Source organism: Ovis canadensis, chromosome 23 (assembly GCF_042477335.2).
Source record: "Ovis canadensis isolate MfBH-ARS-UI-01 breed Bighorn chromosome 23, ARS-UI_OviCan_v2, whole genome shotgun sequence".
In the NCBI taxonomy this organism is placed as follows: domain Eukaryota; kingdom Metazoa; phylum Chordata; class Mammalia; order Artiodactyla; family Bovidae; genus Ovis; species Ovis canadensis.
In genome coordinates, this window is record NC_091267.1 from 71965207 (window position 1) to 71983457 (window position 18251).

General features: G+C 52.1%; 1 protein-coding gene across 1 annotated transcript in view; it reads right to left on the minus strand.

The window, feature by feature from the left end:
• CCBE1 (collagen and calcium binding EGF domains 1) overlaps positions 1-18251 on the minus strand; it is a 230205-nt gene that overhangs the window by 11229 nt on the left and 200725 nt on the right. Inside the window, exons 4-6 of the mRNA XM_069569101.1 lie at positions 17952-18086; positions 14520-14672; positions 4450-4553 (exon numbers count right to left, since the gene is read on the minus strand). Of these exons, the coding sequence (XP_069425202.1) occupies positions 4450-4553; positions 14520-14672; positions 17952-18086 (392 nt within the window). The remainder of the gene's footprint in view (positions 1-4449; positions 4554-14519; positions 14673-17951; positions 18087-18251) is intronic.

Sequence of the window (18251 nt, forward strand, 5' to 3'; positions counted from 1 at the left end):
CCCCACTCGGCCATGTGGGCTGACTTCCGCGGTGGGCTTGGTTTCTCAGCTAAGACAGGAAGCTTATTTAAGGCAAATCTTCATTCTGTGCCTTCTCGTCATTCATCATCTCCCAGCCCGTCACAGGCCACAGCTTCCTTATCCATTAGTCTGCTTAGGTTGTTCCCACTGGCTCTTGTAAATCACGCTGCTATGAACACTGGGTGGCATGTATCTTTTTGAATTAGCATTTTTGTTTTCTTTGAAAGTGTTAGTTGGTCAGTCATGTCTGCCTCTTTGCAACCCCATGGACTGTAGCCCACTAGGCTCCTCTATCCATGGGATTTCTCAGGCAAGAATACTGGAGTGGTAGCCATTCCCTTCTCCAGAGGATCTTCCCAACCCAGGGATTGAACCCGGGTCTCCTGCATTGCAGGAAGAGCTTTTTACCATCTAAGCCTTTGTTTTCTTTGGATATACAGAAAAGAATGAAAATTTTCCGTCTGCAGCAACGTGGATGGACGAAGAGAGCATTGTACTAAGTAAAATAAGTTAGAGAGGGCCAAATGCTCTCTGTGATCACCTGCAGGTGGAATCAAAGCATACGGAGAATGAATGAATGTAACAAGACGGAAAACTACCAGATACACTGAACAAAGCGGCGGTCGCCACGGGGAGAGGGGAGAGGCAGGGGATCAGGGAGCATAAGCCACTGTGCATGAAGCAAACAAACTGCAGCAGTTCATCGTACAGCACAGGGGCTATAGCCAATATTTCACAATAATTTAAAGTGGAATATGACCTATAAAAATACTGACGATGTGGGACACTTGAAACCAATATAACATCGTAAATCAACTATATTTCAATTAAAAAGTCAAATCTGAAAAAATAATAATTCGCTCATCTCATTAAAAAACATAATAAATTGAAAACCTGGTCCCTTGGCTCAGATTTTTCTTCAGTGTTCTGATGGGACCAAGACCCCTCCCTGCAAATTAAATGGTGGAGTCTTTACACCATTAAAAAAAAATCTTCAATTGGAAAATAAAAGCACAGAATCTGGGGACTTCCCTGGTGGTCTGGCGCTTGGGACTCTGTGCTTGTAATGCAGCGGGCACGGCTTCAAGTTCTGGTTGGGAAACTAAGGTCCCATGTGTGCTGGTGTGGCCGAAAACAAGTAAATTTTTAGAATGTACCCAAACAAAGCAAAACAAACCCCCCACAATCTAAGTGAAATCATAACACAGACACCCTTTTAATGAACACCCCAGTCAAAAATCAGAACTTTGTCCACAGGCCCTGACCCAATCACTCCTCCTTCCCCCCAAAGTAACTACTATCCTGATTTTAATCACTTCCTGTGCTTTAAAAAATAATTTATGACCCAACTGGGCAGGCCTAGATGCTTCAGTTTAGTCTTGCCCACTTAAAAAAAAACAAGACATCTTTTAAGCTGCTTTAGCCTGCAGGGGCTGCCCCACTTTTCCTGCCTTAGCCTCACCCATCAGGGGCCCAGGGCGTCGGCCCTGCCGAGCTTCCCACAGGCAGGAGTTCACTGACCGCACCCTTACGGTGTCCTTCAACACGTCTGTGCATGGTTTTACACGGTGGGGTTGGCCACGGTCTAGGAGACCCAGTAACCTACTCCTGAGCCGAAGCGTATGTGGGCAGCTGTCCCACGCTCGCTCTCGAGCAGAACAGCTGGCATCAGCAGCAGTGAGAGGAGGCTGGCACGCAACCGACAAGCCCTGGGGCAGCGCAGGAGGAGGGGCAGGGGGCCCAGACTGAGGGTCCGCTCTGCCTCCTGGGCAGCGACTGCAGCTCTCTGACGATACGGGTACCACGGTGAGAATTAAACGGGATCCTGGCTGTGAAACTGCTTCATCAGCTGCAGAATACAGCACAGTCTGCTAGGCACCCTTAACGATGCGTTGCTCTGGAGGGTCCCCGGCGGTACAGTGGGTAGGAATCCACCTGCCAATGCAAGGGACATGGGTTCGATCCCTGCTCAGGGAAGATCCCACAGGGGGCGGAGCAACGAAGTGCCTGTGCCGTAACTACTGAAGCCGGCGTTTCCTAGAGCCCGTGCTCCACAGCAAGAGAAGCCGCTGCAATGAGAGACCCACACGCTGCAGCCAAAGAAAGCCCTGCACAACAAAGAAGACCCAGCACGGCCAAAAGGGAAGGAAATAGGTAAAAAAATGTAAAAAAAAAAAAAAAGGATTGTTCCTTGTGAGGCTCCTTTCATGTCAGCTTTAGCCCAGACTTGCCACAGGGGGCTTGCAGGAGAACCTGGCATGCACGGGCATGCTCAGTCGCTCAGGCATGCCCGACTCTGCGACCCCATGGACCGTAGTTCACCAGGCTCCTCTGTCCATGGGATTCTCCAGGCAAGGATACCAAAGTGGGTTGCCATTTCCACCTCCAGGAGATCATCCCAACCCAGGGATCGAGCCGGGTTCTCCTGCATCGGCAGGCGGAATCTTCACCACCAAGTCGCCTTTAGGAGAGGAGAAGTCGGTATAAGGCCGACCAATTCCAGGCCAAATCCCGTGCCCGAGAGTCATTGCAGGGCTACCAAGCATTGTTGCTGGATCTGTGAGCAGCTTACCTACAAGGGCCTTAGGGGAATATAACATTTCAAGTTCTTCATAACATTTCTTCTCTCATGGATCATAAAACACTGCAGGGAGGTGAGGGGAAAGCCAGATGGTGAATTATCAACTGAATCTCTGAACTAGCGAGACTTAGCAGCAGTGACTCTCAAAATCACTCAGGCTAGAAAGAGCTTCTCCATAGCCTTTGGATTATTAATTCTCCAGAGAAGAAAACAGAGACGAGCATTGGGCCTTGAGACATCCATCATTCATCAACTGCCTCCCTCAGGCCCGAAATCCTCTGGCCTATGAAATGCAAACTTCGTCCACGAACTCTTTTTCAGACTCAACTTGGTAAATACTGATACCAATCCAACTTTCAACCTGAGGATATCTGTGTAGGGAGTATTATTTAGAACTCTGAATTTACACTGATGCACTTACAAGGTTTTCTGCCTGGTCGATCAGATTACAAGCTATTTGGGAATTGGAACATCACACACGTACATGCTTCTGTTACAGCTGAGAGGTCTTCACCACCAGTGTACCACAAGCCGGCAAAGCTATTGATCTTCTCAGCCTGCTGATCTGCCTGTTTCACGGGAAGCTGTGGATCTCACATGCCTGCATGTTTATTGAACACAGAAAAGCAATACTGTCTAATCTTACCCTTTCGCCCTTTACAATAACTAGACGCCAAAGTTAAACAGATCACACACACCTCTTTGATGTACTAAGAGCCTTGAGGGGAAGCAATTAAATAAACAAACTAGCAAGTTTATGTCTTACCAGCAGAAGAGCAATTTCTGAGCTGTTGACAGACTGGTGAATTCACTGACCTCAGGTATAATAAACACCACTGACCTCAGCCTTCAGCAGGATTTCAGGGTTCTAAATCCCCCCAGGGGCATTCCTCTTGGCACAACGACCGTTACTGGAAATCTAGTCCATCAGGCATGCGTGGGAGCCTCAGACAAAGGGAGTTAGTCCTCCCGCTTGGTGACACAACGCACCCAAGGCATTGGAGCCCAACATACAGGCTGTAACTTTTAAATGTGAAAAATAAAGCTGCTAGAGAAAGACCCCCACCCCCACACACACACTCTAGGCTCAGCTATGGAAGTTTATAAAGATGTTTGCTATTGATAAAACACAGGCAAATGATGACTGTACACTATCCTATTTAGAATCATGAAAGGACCACGAGTCAGGATGTTCATTTCACCAAAAGCTGCACGAATCCCAGTTCATTCTCTCCAATTCTCCTGTGCCCCTTACGTAGCAGTCTATTTTACTAGACACTGCTTTCGAAGTGTGATGTTGGAGAAGACTCTTGAGAGTCCCTTGGACAGCAAGGAGATCAAACCAGTTGATCCTAAAGGAAATCAACTCTGAATATTCACGGGAAGGACTGATGATGAAGCTGAAGCTCCAAAACTTTGTCCACAGGATGCAAAGGGCTGACTCACTGGAAAAGACCCTGATGCTGGGAAATATTGCAGGCAGGAGGAGAAGGGGATGACAGAGGATGAGATGGTTGGATGGCATCACTGACTCAGTGGGTTTGAGTCAGCTCCAGGAGTTGGTGAAGGACAGGGAAGCCTGGTGTGCTGCAGTCCGTGGGGTTGAAAGGAGTCAGACACGACAGAGCGACTGAACAGCCACCGCCACCAACCCCCGCCTTCGTCGCTCTGTTGAACTATAATGAGCTCCGAGGGTGGTTGGGCAAAGCGTTCCAGTCCAAACCTAGGTGGCACCAATCTCGGGGAATATCCAAGCAAGCCACGGGTGGACACTGTCTTCTTGCTTCCAGACGTCCCGCTACATCCCTTTATCTTACGCGATGGTTTCTTAAGCGCCCAGCACGTACCTTCTGCTTCAGCTGCAGCACCGTCTGCTTCACCTGGTGGAACTCCTTGCACGTGGAACAGCAGGTGGCAGCTTGGACTGCGCGCTCTGCCTTCTCGTCGTGCCCTGAGGGAAGAGACAGACTCGAGTCTGCCCGCAAGGCTGCGGGCATCCAGACCCCAGGAGACCACGTCAGGCAGGGTGGTCCCAGGTGGGCTGGTGGATGCTAAAATCCGCAAGGGATGGAGGCTGGCGATTTTATAGCTCTTGGGTCGCTGACGGCATGCCTGGGCCATGGGGTCAGCAGAGGGGACCCCCCTACGCTCTAGGCTCAGCTGTTTCCACTTAGTCACCCTAGCACCTTCCTCTTCCACGTGTGAAGAAGTGAGCCGTAGCCCTTTTACCGCGAGTACAACCCAACATGTCTTACCCTCCGCTCTCAGAGCCAGTGTTCACAAGCTCTAAGTCATCCCCCAAACCCAGGCTGCGGGACTTGGGGCAGTGCTCACAAAGCTGGACGGGATCACCTCTGACGATCCAGCTGTTCCAAGGGAGCGCGGCCAGGCCAGGCGGGGTCCCAGACCAGGGCTGGGCGCTGAAACGTAACGTCAATGGAAGAAGCGCCAGGCGCCCTGGGCACAGCCCATCCAGGGCCAAACGGGACAGGCCCTGGGCAGGTCCCAGTGCTGTCTTGTAGAGCATCGGCAGCACTGTGAGCTTTCTGAAAGATCACATTTCTCTAAGGAAATGCTAAATGGTGACACGACCCAGTATATACACAGCCTTCGTGCTGTGTGGCTTAGCTGCTCAGTCGTGTCCGACTCTGTGACCCCATGGACTGTCACCCGCCTGGCCCCTCTGTCCATGAGCTTCTCCAGGGAAGAACATTGGAGTGGGTAGCCATGCCCTCCTCCAGGGGATCTTCCCAAATCAGGGATCAAACCCAGGTCTCCTGCACTACAGGCAGATGCTACCTTCTGAGCCACCAGGGAAGCCCAAGAATACTGGAGTGGGGAGCCTATCCCTTCTCCAGCAGATCTTCCCGACCCAGGGATTGAACCAGGGTCTCCTGCATTGCGGGCGGGTTCTTTACCAAGGCAGCCTCTCTCTAAATCCTCCGTGCGCACGGCAGAACAGGGCTGCTTGCGCATCCCCGTCTTCTAGGCTCATTCCGTCCCACCCGGAGCTTCCCCCGCCCCAGCTCAGTTGATGCCCGTGGGAGACTGCTTCCATTCATATCACAGCTGTGTCACGACGAGCTGTGAGAAAGTCTTTGCCTGGAGGTGTGGAGCCGGTGAAACGCCGGTCAAGCGCACGACCTCCTCAGTCAGCACAGGGCTGCGCACCCCGGTGCCGTCGCTAGCTCGGGGACCTCATGGAAGTGATCTCTCCACTATAAGCCCCGATTTCCTCAACCACGACACTGGAATTCCTATGACCCAGGCCTATTGTGAGGACGAACTGGGGTGATGCCTATTTAATCCTTGGAACAAGGCTGGGTTGTAGTAAACAGGAGAGGCTGTCTGGCAGAGGCTTCAGGCCCACCAGGCTCTTCTGAATTCCCTTTGCCTGATAAAACTGTCAAGGATTCTGGGATTAACACGAACAACAGAATGAGCGAAAATTGAGGTTTGGTGATGTCAGGAAAGTTATTCAGCAAGTCATTAACTGATGTGGGTTTAGAACTGAGATTTCCTGAATCTGAGCCCAATCAGGCAATTCCCCTCAGACTCTTTATCCCCTTTTAATATACCATTTACAAGTCCACCTGCCTATGGAGCTGGAACATGGAGAACTAGTTGAGATCCATCTCCAGCACAATAGGGATGTGATGGGATTTTCACGCAAGAAGATGCTTGGTGGTGGAAGGACTGATGCCCTACCCACCTTCGGCTGTGCCGGCAGCAGAGGATGGTGGACTCTGCATAGGAAGATGACATGGCTCCAGGTTTTTAGGTTTAAAGACAGCCGGAGGACATCGGCTGTCTCCCAAGTTAGCATTCATCCCTTTCAACCCGTCTACTGGTCAATATATGCCGTCCCATCTGATAACACGTCTATCAGTCTCATCCACCCCATCTCCCCGCTCACTTCTCTCTCATCCATTTATCTGTGCATCCATCCATCCATCCCTCTCTCTCTCCCTCTTATCAGCTATGGAAAATCTGCTATTTGCCAAGCCCCATATGAGGTGCCGACAATGTAAAATAAATGAGGATACCTGTTCAACAATTTGAGATCAACCTTCCTTTCAAGGGACCAGCCCTGCTGGCAGAAGCGGTCCATCACAAACAAGGGTTAAGAGCCCGTCTGTCCATTTCTGTTTTTATATGCTCAGCTAAACTTCTCGAGTATCGGTGTGATTAAGGCCATTTGATATTTTCTCGGTAATAAACCTCTTTACCGGGCTCTGGACGTTATTTCGTTCAGATCGTGGAATGGGACAAAGCTGCCCTTGTTAGAATCGATGCGTCTTTAGTTCAACCTCCTTTACAGATGAGGAAGGGAAGACGCGCAGAAGGGCTGCCATCTGGGTTAGGTTTCCAGAAAGCCGTGTGCAGAGGACGGGCACTTGCAGGGTCTGCAGCGGGCGCTCCTGGGGGCACAGTGGGCCTGATCCTGGGGGCTCTGCTCAGGACACTGAGGGCAGCCCGCCAGGGGGGCTCACGTGCGGCCACTAGGCCAGCGACAGCAGCAGCAGGTGGGTTCTGAGACAGCCTGGATCCTGGGAGTGTGGCCTGGTGGTGGAGACTTTCTGTCCAAGTCTCCAAGTGACTCTGAAGCACCTGTGAGTTCAGCATCACCGCTCCAGGGAAACAGCTCCACCGAACGACAGCTCACCTGAAAATCCCTGGCCTGTTCCCTGTCCCTTTGTGGAGTTATCAAAACCTGGAGAACAAGGGCAACTTTGTCCCAAGGCCTCTGGAAGCTCCCACTGCCACCGAGGGGCAGAGTAGGCAGTGGAGGCTTTGGCAGAGTCGGACGATCAGGGTTCGAGTCCTGCCACTGACTCTAAGTCACAGCTTCTGCGACCATCCCTTCCTGGACCGGTAAAACAACCGTAACCGCCATCACCGGTGGGTGCCACGAGGCACTGAGGAGACAGCTCCTGCAAGACACCAGAGCAGTGCCTGGTAAACGGCAAGCACCCGAGAAATGTTAGTATTATTGTCATGGTTGGCTATCATCGTTTATTAATCCTGCAAAATTACAGGTCAAGGGAGGGCTCTTTGCATCATCCTTTGGAAAGAGCCTCCAGAGGGTCTGAAGATAATAATGGTGTGTGCAGACGCAGAACATTCCATCTATCCTGAATCGGAGCTCTTGTATCCTATTCTAATGCAGGATACAGTAAAATGCGGAGCTAAGAAAATCCCGCGTGGGCTACATTAGGAGTTCTTTTAGAAATGCGGGTAGACATCTCTGACTCTCCGTTAATGATGGGGTCCTGCGTCTGACCTCGAGCTCGTTAAGAGAGCCATCCCTTACCCTGCTCCAGCGCCTTCAGATTTCAAAGGTGCAGTATCACCGACAAGCCACAGGGGGGCGTGTAGCTCTAATTTTTACTGAGGCTGTACATTGCAAGCATTATAAACAGAATTCCTGAGATACCATATTAGTAATATTTAACAAATTTTGAAAAGCTAAAGGATGGTCTCAACATGTTTCATACAGGCAGAGTCACAAAATACATATGGTTTTAAAAGCTGACTGCAGATTTGTGCCTGGTGGGTAGTATTCAATTCTGGTGGGCACACTGCAACCATCTAGGGTGGTGGTGGGGGGCTGTTTAAAATTCCTGAAGATCATATTGCACCCCACCCATAAGGGGGTCACAGAAAGGGAACGGTATCAGCCTTTGAAAGCTCCTCAGGTTGAGAACGGCTGATCTATGGATTAGTGGAGCTGGAAAGTTATATGAAACACCTGGCTATCCCTGTAATAAGTGATGTTGGGGGTCAAGGTCACTTTATCAGGAAAAAAACCCCCCAGAAGTTGAGAAAGAGAGACCAGCAAGCTAATTATGATGGAGCCAGCACGTCCTTGGAAAAAAACCTCCAGAAGTTGAGAAAGAGAGACCAGCAAGCTAATTATGATGGAGCCAGCACGTCCTTGGAAAAAAAACCCCAGAAGTTGAGAAAGAGAGACCAGCAAGCTAATTATGATGGAGCCAGCACGTCCTTGTCTCTGCATCGGGACCACAGATGTCCTGGCGGTGATGTCACTGGCTTCAGACGCATATTTGAAAAGAGACAAAGATCAAAGCGGCGGAGGGTGCAGTTCCTGCCTACTGGCCAGATGCTTGCGTCCCGACGCCCGTGGGCACACGACCACCCTGCTGTGGGCAAAGGCCGTTCAAAGGCCAGCCCTTCTACTGTCTACGCACTTCCTGAAGAATGAGCTGAGGCTGTGGTCGATTTAAAAGTCCTCTAATATTACAGATGGCAGACAACGAAAAGTTTAAAGAAAAAGGGGGCAGGGTGGATTTTGGAAGAGGGATTTAGATCACACGTGTTTACACTCCATCATTATCTCTTCTTCAAAAGAAAAATGACTGTGATGAACTATGGGGCTTAAGAATTAGTCCCAAACGGATGAAACTGTGTAGCAGCCTCTGGCGTCCCAGATGCGGGGCTGGCCTGGCTCCTAACTTTCCTTATCGCTGAGCTAAATATCTGGGTGATAATTCTTCATCTTTCAGATACTGTAGGACAAAGTTCTGGGTTTAGAAGGTGCTGAGGCCAGGCATGCCTTCGAGTCTTGAACTCGCTTAGATAAAAGCACAAAGAAACAAAAGCCGCCCAGGGACTCATGGGGCTGGCAGGGCTTAAGTTAATTCTACTGACACTTTGCTGTTCAGTCGCTCAGTTGTATCCAACTCTTTGTGTCCCCATGGACTACAGCATGCCAGGCTTCCCTGTCCTTCACTAGTCCCGGAGTTTGCTTGAACTCATGTCCGTTAGGTCAGTGATGCCATCCAACCATCTCATCCTCTGTTGTCCCCTTTTCCTCTTGCCCTCAATCTTTCCCAGCATCAGGGTCTTTTCCAGCAAGTCAGCTCTTCACATCAGGTGGCCAGGGGAGTGGAGCTTCAGCTTCAGCACCAGTCCTTCCAATGGATGTTCAGGACTGATCTCCATTAGGATGGACTGGTTGGATCTCCTTGCAGTCCAAGGGGCTCTCAAGAGTCTTGTCTAGCACCACAGTTTGAAAGTATCAATTCTGTGGCGCTCAGCCTTCTTTACGGTCCAACTCTCACATCGGTACATGACTACTGGAAAAATCATAGCTTTGACTATATGGATCTTTGTCTAAATCACATCAAATTGTGAAAAAGATTTGTGATGGTAAAAGGGTCTTCAGTGCTCACCTAGCCCAACCGCCTTGTGTCTACAGAGGAGGAAACAGAGGTCAGAAGAGCTGCCTGTGCAGTGACATCCAGCTGGTAGCACTGGAGATGCTCTGTCTACCAGCTCTCCTGACTCCCAGGCCAAGGAACTTGCCGCTACACCACAGCCGCTGGAGAGGCGAATCCAGAGTGTAGCCTGAATCATCAAAGCCAGCTCCCCACCTCCTCAGGGGCCCAGCAGTTAAGTAATGATTCTAATGTTCAAGGCATAGAATGTGCCTGTCCTTTCCCATAATTTTAATTATGAGGATGAGTTGCTCCCCTCAGCTCCTACCCCTGATGTCCTTGGTTACCGGCGTTGGAACGTTTTTCTCAGTAAAACATGAAAACCAACCGTGAGCCCTCTGTGACTACGTGCTGAATTCAGTAGAGACGAGTCACTGAAAATGAAATATGGAGAGATTCTTCCAGAATGCGGCTGCCGGGGGCAGGCAGTGGGACACCACAGGCAGTTTTAAAAACTGGAATGGTCCTGCTCTTTGTAGCTGTGATGCTTGGAGGACGCAGAGGAAGGAGGACAGAGAGAATTCAAAGCCCAGGCTCAGCTGTGCAGTGAGTTGGGCTGTTCTACCACGAACTCGCTCTTCCCGACAAAGCGGGCAGGTCCCCGCTGAAGTCACCGTGAGCAGGAATGACTGCCTGTCTGCAGGGCGGGACGGACGAGCGTCAGCCTGCTCCCCCCCAGGAGAGGCCCCGTGATCTGCAGCCCACAGCCCCCCGCCGCCCCCCCTCGGACTGTGGCTGCTTCATCTGGCGATGACAGTGTCCTTGGCTGAAAGTCGACCAGATGACCTGGCAACTTCGGGCCCAGGGCTCAACTCTTCGATGCTAATACGTTAGAATTTTCCAAACTGTATCTTTCAGGACACTGCCATTTGTGAGAGGCTTTTATGAGCGTGTCTTCAGAAAATAATTTTGGGAAGTGCAGGTTTAACCAAAATTAACATTTTTTAATGGCACGCGTGTGTGTTAGTCGCTTAGTCACGTTTGACTCTTTTCGACACTGTGGACATAGTCCACCAGGTCCCTCTGTCCCTGGGATTCTCCAGGCAAGGATACTGGAGTGGGCAGCCATGCCCTTCTACAGGGGATCTTCCAACCCAGGGATCGAACCCAGGTCTCCTGCATTGCAGGCGGATTCTTCACTGTCTGACACGCCAGGGAAGCCCTTTAATGGCAAGCTCGGAACATTTAATTCACTCATATCATGAATCCTGCAGAAGCAAGAGCAGTAAATACATTCTCCCTGAACATCTGAACACAGAACCTTTCAAACAAAGAGGCCTGTTGACATCTCCCAGGACCACAAAGCCCTGTGGAAGACAACGTGGGAAAATGCTGTAATAAATGGTTGGTAAAATCGTCTTAAAATGAAAGTAACAGTAGAGAAGGTGCAAAATCAATCAATACTTAAGACCACTCTGATTTTTTTTTTTAAATTGAGTTCTCAGCTTTAGAAGTCAGACTGGTCATCACTTAAATTCTTGATCTCTTGTACCGAAACTTCTTGTGTGTTTGTGTATGTTTTAAAAAGTGCAACTCATCTTTCAGGAAAGGGAACAGGAGTGTGGTCACAGGACCAACTCAGCACAAGAGACTTAATTTCAAAGCTGCAGTGAGACCTTCCCGTCCCCTGGCTCCTGGGCTGGGCACCTCTCAGAGTCCACCTTGCCCACAAGCAAGGCTGGAGGTGAGGGCCTCCCATCACAGTCCAGCCTGTCACCGCCTTTGCCTCAGACCCATCCCTGGACAGGGTGGCTCTAGAGGGATGAGGACGAGGAAGCTGAGAATTAGTGCAAGAGGCGGAGGCCGCCCGACACCAAAGAACAAGTCGATCCAGAGTCTGACATCTTCCCCTAGGCTCCGGAGACTCCATCCGACTCCTCTGGTCTCCGCTAGGTAAGGTCGGGTCTCCGGGCAGACCATGCTAGCCCCTCCCCCCCAGCTGGGCAGCGCTCACGGACGGCTCAGGTCCTGCTGTTTGGAGATCTGTGGCTTCTAACCCCACTCAGCGGTTGTCGCTGCCCCCTCTGCTGGTTCTCTCTAGACGGGCTGCTCAATGCTGCCCTTACACCCAGGTAAACAGGACTTCACCTGAATAGAAACGGGAGACAAAGACACAACAGGGTTACCTGGTGGAGGACCCCTCAACCCTGAATACTCACTGGAAGGACTGAAGCTCCAATACTTTGGTCACCTGATGCAAAGAGCCAACTCACTGGAAAAGACCCTGATGCTGGGAAAGATTGCAGGCGGGAGGAGAAGGGGTGGCAGAGGTTGAGATGGCTGGATGGCATCCCCGACTCAATGGACATGAGTTTGAGCAGGCTCCGGGAGTTGATGATGGGCACGGAGGCCTGGCGTGCTGCGGTCCATGGGGTCACAAAGAGTTGGACATGACTTAGAGACTGAACAACCGCCCAAGCCCAGGGGCTCCCTGGCTCGGAGCACAGCTAGAATTCTAATTCCAAGATGAAAATTCAGAAAGCTGCTTTCTTCTTGCTGACTCTCAAGTCAGCCTACACACTAAGGCACCAGTGGCAAAGTGTGCCTTGTGTTTTGATTGTTCTTTTTCCAGTGATATCCTTCCTTTCAATGAAGGACATAACCTAAGAGGTTAAGTGGACGATTCTCCTCCCCCAAACCTTCTCCACCATGGGACAAAAAGGATTTTAATTCCAAATGCTAATTTTAAAAAAGTAAGTAAGTTGCTCAGTTGTGTCCAACTCTTTGTGACCCCATGGATGGTGGCCTACCAGGCTCCTCTGTCCATGGGATTCTTCAGGCAAGAGTACTCGTGGGTGGGTTGCCATTTCCTTCTCGAGGGCATCTTCCCGACTCAGGGATCGAACCTGGGTCTCCAGCATTGCAGGCAGACGCTTTACCATCTGAGCCACCACGGAAGCCCCATAGGAAATCAATCCTGAGTAATCACTGGAAGTGAAGTGAAGTGAAAGTCGCTCAGTCGTGTCTGACTCTTTGTGACGCCATGGACTATACAGTCCATGGGATTCTCCAGGCCAGAATACTAGAGTGGGTAGCCTTTTCCTTCTCCAGGGGATCTTCCAAACCCAGGGATTGAACCCAGGTCTCCTACACTGCAGGCAGATTCTTTGGCGGGGGATGGCAAAAATCTTTTCTCAATCAACCTTGATGCTCAAAAGACTGTGAGCCCCTGCTTTTCTGCACCTCTGGGCACCTTGGCCCCCTGTGCTTCAGGCTTCAGAAAGCGTCACACTGAGCCCTCTGATCGAGTCCAACGATCCCCACTGCCCACCCCTGTGCCGACTCCACGCAGACATTCCACGTCATTCCTGCTAGACGGCGGCCTGCTCCTGACTCAGCCCGGCTGCTCTTAGGGCTGGCTTTGTAGTTTTCCTGTGCCCGGCAGCTGGTCCCCAGCTGTTGGCTGTCCCTGGCTGATGGCCACAGTGTCCACCCTTTTTAGAATATCAGGCTACACGGGAGAAGCGCCACCTGCTAAGCGCCCAGCAGCCCCGGTCCCTTCCTCTCCCTGCAGTTCTCGGATCAGATGATTTGCCCTGGGAGCCCTCTCCCCGTCCGGAGACGGCCCAGGTCCAGCTGATGTCGCCAAAGAGAGGAGTGTTCCTGCCTCTTTCCCATTCTGAGGGGGCAGAGCCGGGCCCTGAGCTCAGGGAGATGCCAGCAGCTTCCGGGCCCACCGGGGTTGGATACGGGGACTCAAAGGCCCCATCTCCCCTCCCCACCACTTACAGAAGGCAGTACATTCAGGCGGATCACATCCCTAAACCATCAGACGTCTCAGCTGAAGCCGGTCAAAGGAATACAAATGAGCTGCTCAACTCTCTGAAGAAAGGCCAGCTCCTACAAGGCCTCCACTGGGCACACTAAAGGCAACAGCAACGAATGACTAGAAAACGGCCCTCCACTCTCTCCATTTCTCTTTTTGCCCTGACTGTGAACCAAACAGCCGCTCATGCGCAGGCATGAGGCCTCCGGCTCTGCTACGGACGGCGCCAAGGTGCACTGCCGCCTCACCCAGAAGCGTTTCGTGTTTTTATTCAGCCCGTTCGTTTTCCTTGGGGGAACCCCGAGCGTCTGGCCTCATCCCTGTCCCTCCTGGTTTGGTCTCAGCTGGTCCCTGAGTCTTGCCCATCTGTCCACGAGCATGCCCTTTCTGTGCTGGATGCTGAGCTTCTCCCAGTACACGGGCAGCTCGCGAGCTTTGCGGCCAACAGGCACCTCGGTTCACTGGGTCTCCAGAGGTGTGACCTTCTGTCCTTTCTCTCACCCAGATCCCATCTACCATTCACATACATGCCACCTCCTGCCTGTAGCTTCCGGGGAAACCTGTGGGTTCCCAAGTGCCTGCCTGCCCATCCATCCATCCATCCGTCTGTCCATCCATCCATCCGTCTGTCCGTCCGTCCATCCATCCATCCATCCATCTGTCCACCTGTCCGTCCATCCGTCCGTCTATCCATCCATCTGTCCGTCCGTCCATCCATCCATCCATCCATCCATCCGTCTGTCTGTCCATCCATCCGTCTGTCCGTCTGTCCGTCCATCCATCCATCCACCTGTCCATCCATCCATCCGTACACCCATCTGTCCATCCATCCATCCACCAGTCCGTCTGTCTGTTCATCCACCCGTCCACCCGTCCATCCTTAGCGGGATGCTCCTCTTGGCCTACTCACCAGTGTCGTTGGGGTATTTGTCTTCCTTGGTGCACGTCCTGCCGTCGTCCTCCTGGATGTAGCCCTCCCGGCACTCACAGCGGTAGCTCCCCAGGGTGTTGACGCAGACGTGCGCGCACAGCGTCTCGTTGCTCGTGGCGCACTCGTCAATATCTGGGTTTGAACCAAATGCAGAGAATACTCAGTCTCAAAGAGACCACTTTTGATACAAGAGGCCTGGCCCTTCTGCTAATGTCGGCAAAGGACATTCTGCCAGACCTCTGTCGCCAGAGCCTGGGAGAAAGCGGGAAGCTAGAGACGCGGGCCGACCAGACAAGAGCACTTCCGGCAAAGTCACCATGGCAACAAAGGGATGGTTGATGGGCTTCCTGGTTGGGGCTATGCTGCCACCAGGTCATGTGGGTCAGTGTAGGTGCCGCTAGACCCTAAAGGTCTCCCTGGAGGACTCGGCAGTGAAGTCTGCCCTAAACATTCTGCAGGGCTCCTTGGAAGAGGAAATGAGATAACGGATGGCAACGTGTTTTGGAAAACCACTTTCGTAGAAATCACTTCCTACCAAGACCCTAGTGTGCAGAGGGTTTTTACAATCCTTTTCTGACCACAGGCTCCTAACAGCGTGGTGGTGACCTAAGGCCCCTGGCTCCTTCCCAGTTAGAGCCGCTTCTGATACAGGAAAATAGTCAGTGGGTCTAATGGACAGAGTTTTCCCAGAAAAGTTCAGCCCCATCGATGACCTAAACAGACCCCTACTGTGAGGCGGAAATGAGCCACGACACCATCAAACAAGGAGCTGGCGAGAGTCCATGTGAACCATGTATGTCTCAGACCTGCTCCCCTACTGAACCGGTGGAAACCACACCGTCTCCCCGCAGGAGGAGAGCGGGATGCCCAGACTCCATTTCCTGCTCATTGGCTGTGGACACCGGGCCGGGGCCAGGACACAGCCCCAGACTGTGCACACACGTCCAGAGGAGAGGGCCCTGCCCCGCACTCCAGAATGCCGGCAGCGACCCAGCCACTCCTGGACCAGCTGCCCGGGGCCCAGCTCTGGCAGACCCTGTGTGCACACGAGGGGCATGTGGTCGCCTGGGTGCTCCCCACATGGCAGTTCATGGCGTGTCACCTGAGGACTGACATGTCACAGCCGACGCCTCCTCTGCAGTTCCTCAGGCTGACCGCCTCTGTCCACGTGCCCTGAGCCCAGGGGCGAGGCTGCCTCTACTGTCCACAGCAGGGAGGGCAAGGTTGCAAGGGGAGAGAAAGAGGTGGAACTCTAAGCCGCAGGCCAGCGCTGCTGGCCCCAGGTGACAAGAACTGGGTACCGGGGCCACTGCAACTCGAATCAGTCAGGACACCTGGGACCCCAGGTGCTGACCGACGGGGGTACCTCGCCCTCCGGAGGAAAGCCCATGGGTCCCCCTTTCTTTGCTGGTGGTTTCAACTCCATTCCTGGTCAGTGGGAGGCGCCATCCCAGGTGCTGCAGGAGAGAAGCCAGGAGACCTACCATCTAGAACATTTCTTAAAATGAGGCTCTCTGAAGCCCCCGGGGCAGAGAAGGGGGCTGCTTTATTTCCTACTCAGATCTCCCTTCCGTCTCCTCAGTCCATCTTCGAGCTGAAACTCAAACTTCACTGTGCATTTCTGCAGATGTAGATTTCTGCATCTACTCTCGGGAGCCGAGGGGAGCCTAGGAAACATTGTTTTTTAAAGCAATAAGCCCAGGTGTTTCTGAGACAGTTTAGCCATGGAAGGACCACACTAAGATACAAGCAGCTCCGGGGACCAAGGACCATGAACCTGCCTCAGACACCCAAGGAGAACAGGGCTGGGAAGGCCAGTGAGAGAGGCTGGCGGGAGCAAGCCGGTGGGGACGGACGTGCTGGCTTTGTCCAGTGGGCCTGGGCAGGCTTCAGCTCCCTCCAACCCACCTCCAGCCTGCCTGCCGCGCGGACCCCTCCCCTTCCCAGTCTCTCTAGCTGGTCGTCTTCTGAGAGAGGCTGCTTCTCGTCTCGCTCCTTCCACGTTTTCCCATCTCTGCTCACTAATGTTCTTCTTGTTAACCTTATTCTCGTTTTCATTTGATAATATTCTCCTTCTCGTGTTCTTACATCTCACTGCCAGCAGGGATCTGAGTGGTACCCCGTCCCTCAAGGGTCCCTTCGTTTTCATAAGCATGGTGGAGGCAGTGACCTCTAGAACAGTACCACCCCAACTCCATCCAACATGTACCAGGGTGTAAGTACCACCCCAGCTCCATCCAGCACATACCAGGATGTAAGTACCACCCCAACTCCATCCAACATGTACCAGGATGTAAGTACCACTCCAACTCCATCCAACAAGTACCAGGATGTAAGTACCACCCCAACTTCATCTAACATGTACCAGGATGTAAGTACCACTCCACTCCATCCAACACATACCAGGATGTAAGTACCATCCCACTTCATCCAACACGAACCAGGATATAAGTACCACCCCAGCTCCATCCATACAAGTACCAGGATGTAAGTACCACCCCAGCTCCATCCAACATGTACCAGGATGTAAGTACCACTCCAACTCCATCCAACAAGTACCAGGATGTAAGTACCACCCCAACTTCATCTAACATGTACCAGGATGTAAGTACCACTCCACTCCATCCAACACATACCAGGATGTAAGTACCATCCCACTCCATCCAACACGTACCAGGATATAAGTACCACCCCAGCTCCATCCAGCACAAACCAGGATATAAGTACCACCCCAGCTCCATCCATACAAGTACCAGGATGTAAGTACCACTCCAACTCCATCCAACAAGTACCAGGATGTAAGTACCACCCCAACTTCATCTAACATGTACCAGGATGTAAGTACCACTCCACTCCATCCAACACATACCAGGATGTAAGTACCATCCCACTCCATCCAACACGTACCAGGATGTAAGTACCACCCCAACTCCATCCAGCACATACCAGGATGTAAGTACCACCCCAGCTCCATCCAGCACGAACCAGGATATAAGTACCACCCCAGCTCCATCCATACAAGTACCAGGATGTAAGTACCACCCCAGCTCCATCCATACAAGTACCAGGATGTAAGTACCACCCCAACTCCATCCAGCATGAACCAGGATGTAAGTACCACCCCAGCTCCATCCAGCACGAACCAGGATGTAAGTACCACCCCAGCTCCATCCATACAAGTACCAGGATGTAAGTACCACCTCAGCTCCATCCAGCATGTACCAGGATGTAAGTACCACCCCAGCTCCATCCAGCACGAACCAGGATGTAAGTACCACCCCAGCTCCATCCATACAGTACCAGGGTGTAACAGGAGGGATCAAAGTGGCCCCTGGGGTCCCCAGTGACAAAGAATGTCCAGTAGGATCGCCAGAAAAAGGCACACCCTCGAAGCTGGGAAGTAACACGCACCCAGGCAGTATGGCTTCTCCCGTCTCCGGTGCCTCTCCCGGTCATAGCGGTATCCTGGGTAACACGTACACAGCACTCGGCCAAAGTTGTCCGTGCACTGCTGTTCGCAGGGAGCCTCGGCACACACATCATAATCTGAAAGAGAAGAGTGTGAGCTCACGTCAACTACAGGCACTCGCTAGGCAGAGGCAGGGGCCACCCGCCCTGGCCAGGAACAGACTTTCCAGCAAACTCTCAGCTCAGGGTGAACAGTGATGCGGCCTGCTACATGCAGAGGGAATGAGTTCTCCAGGTCACAGG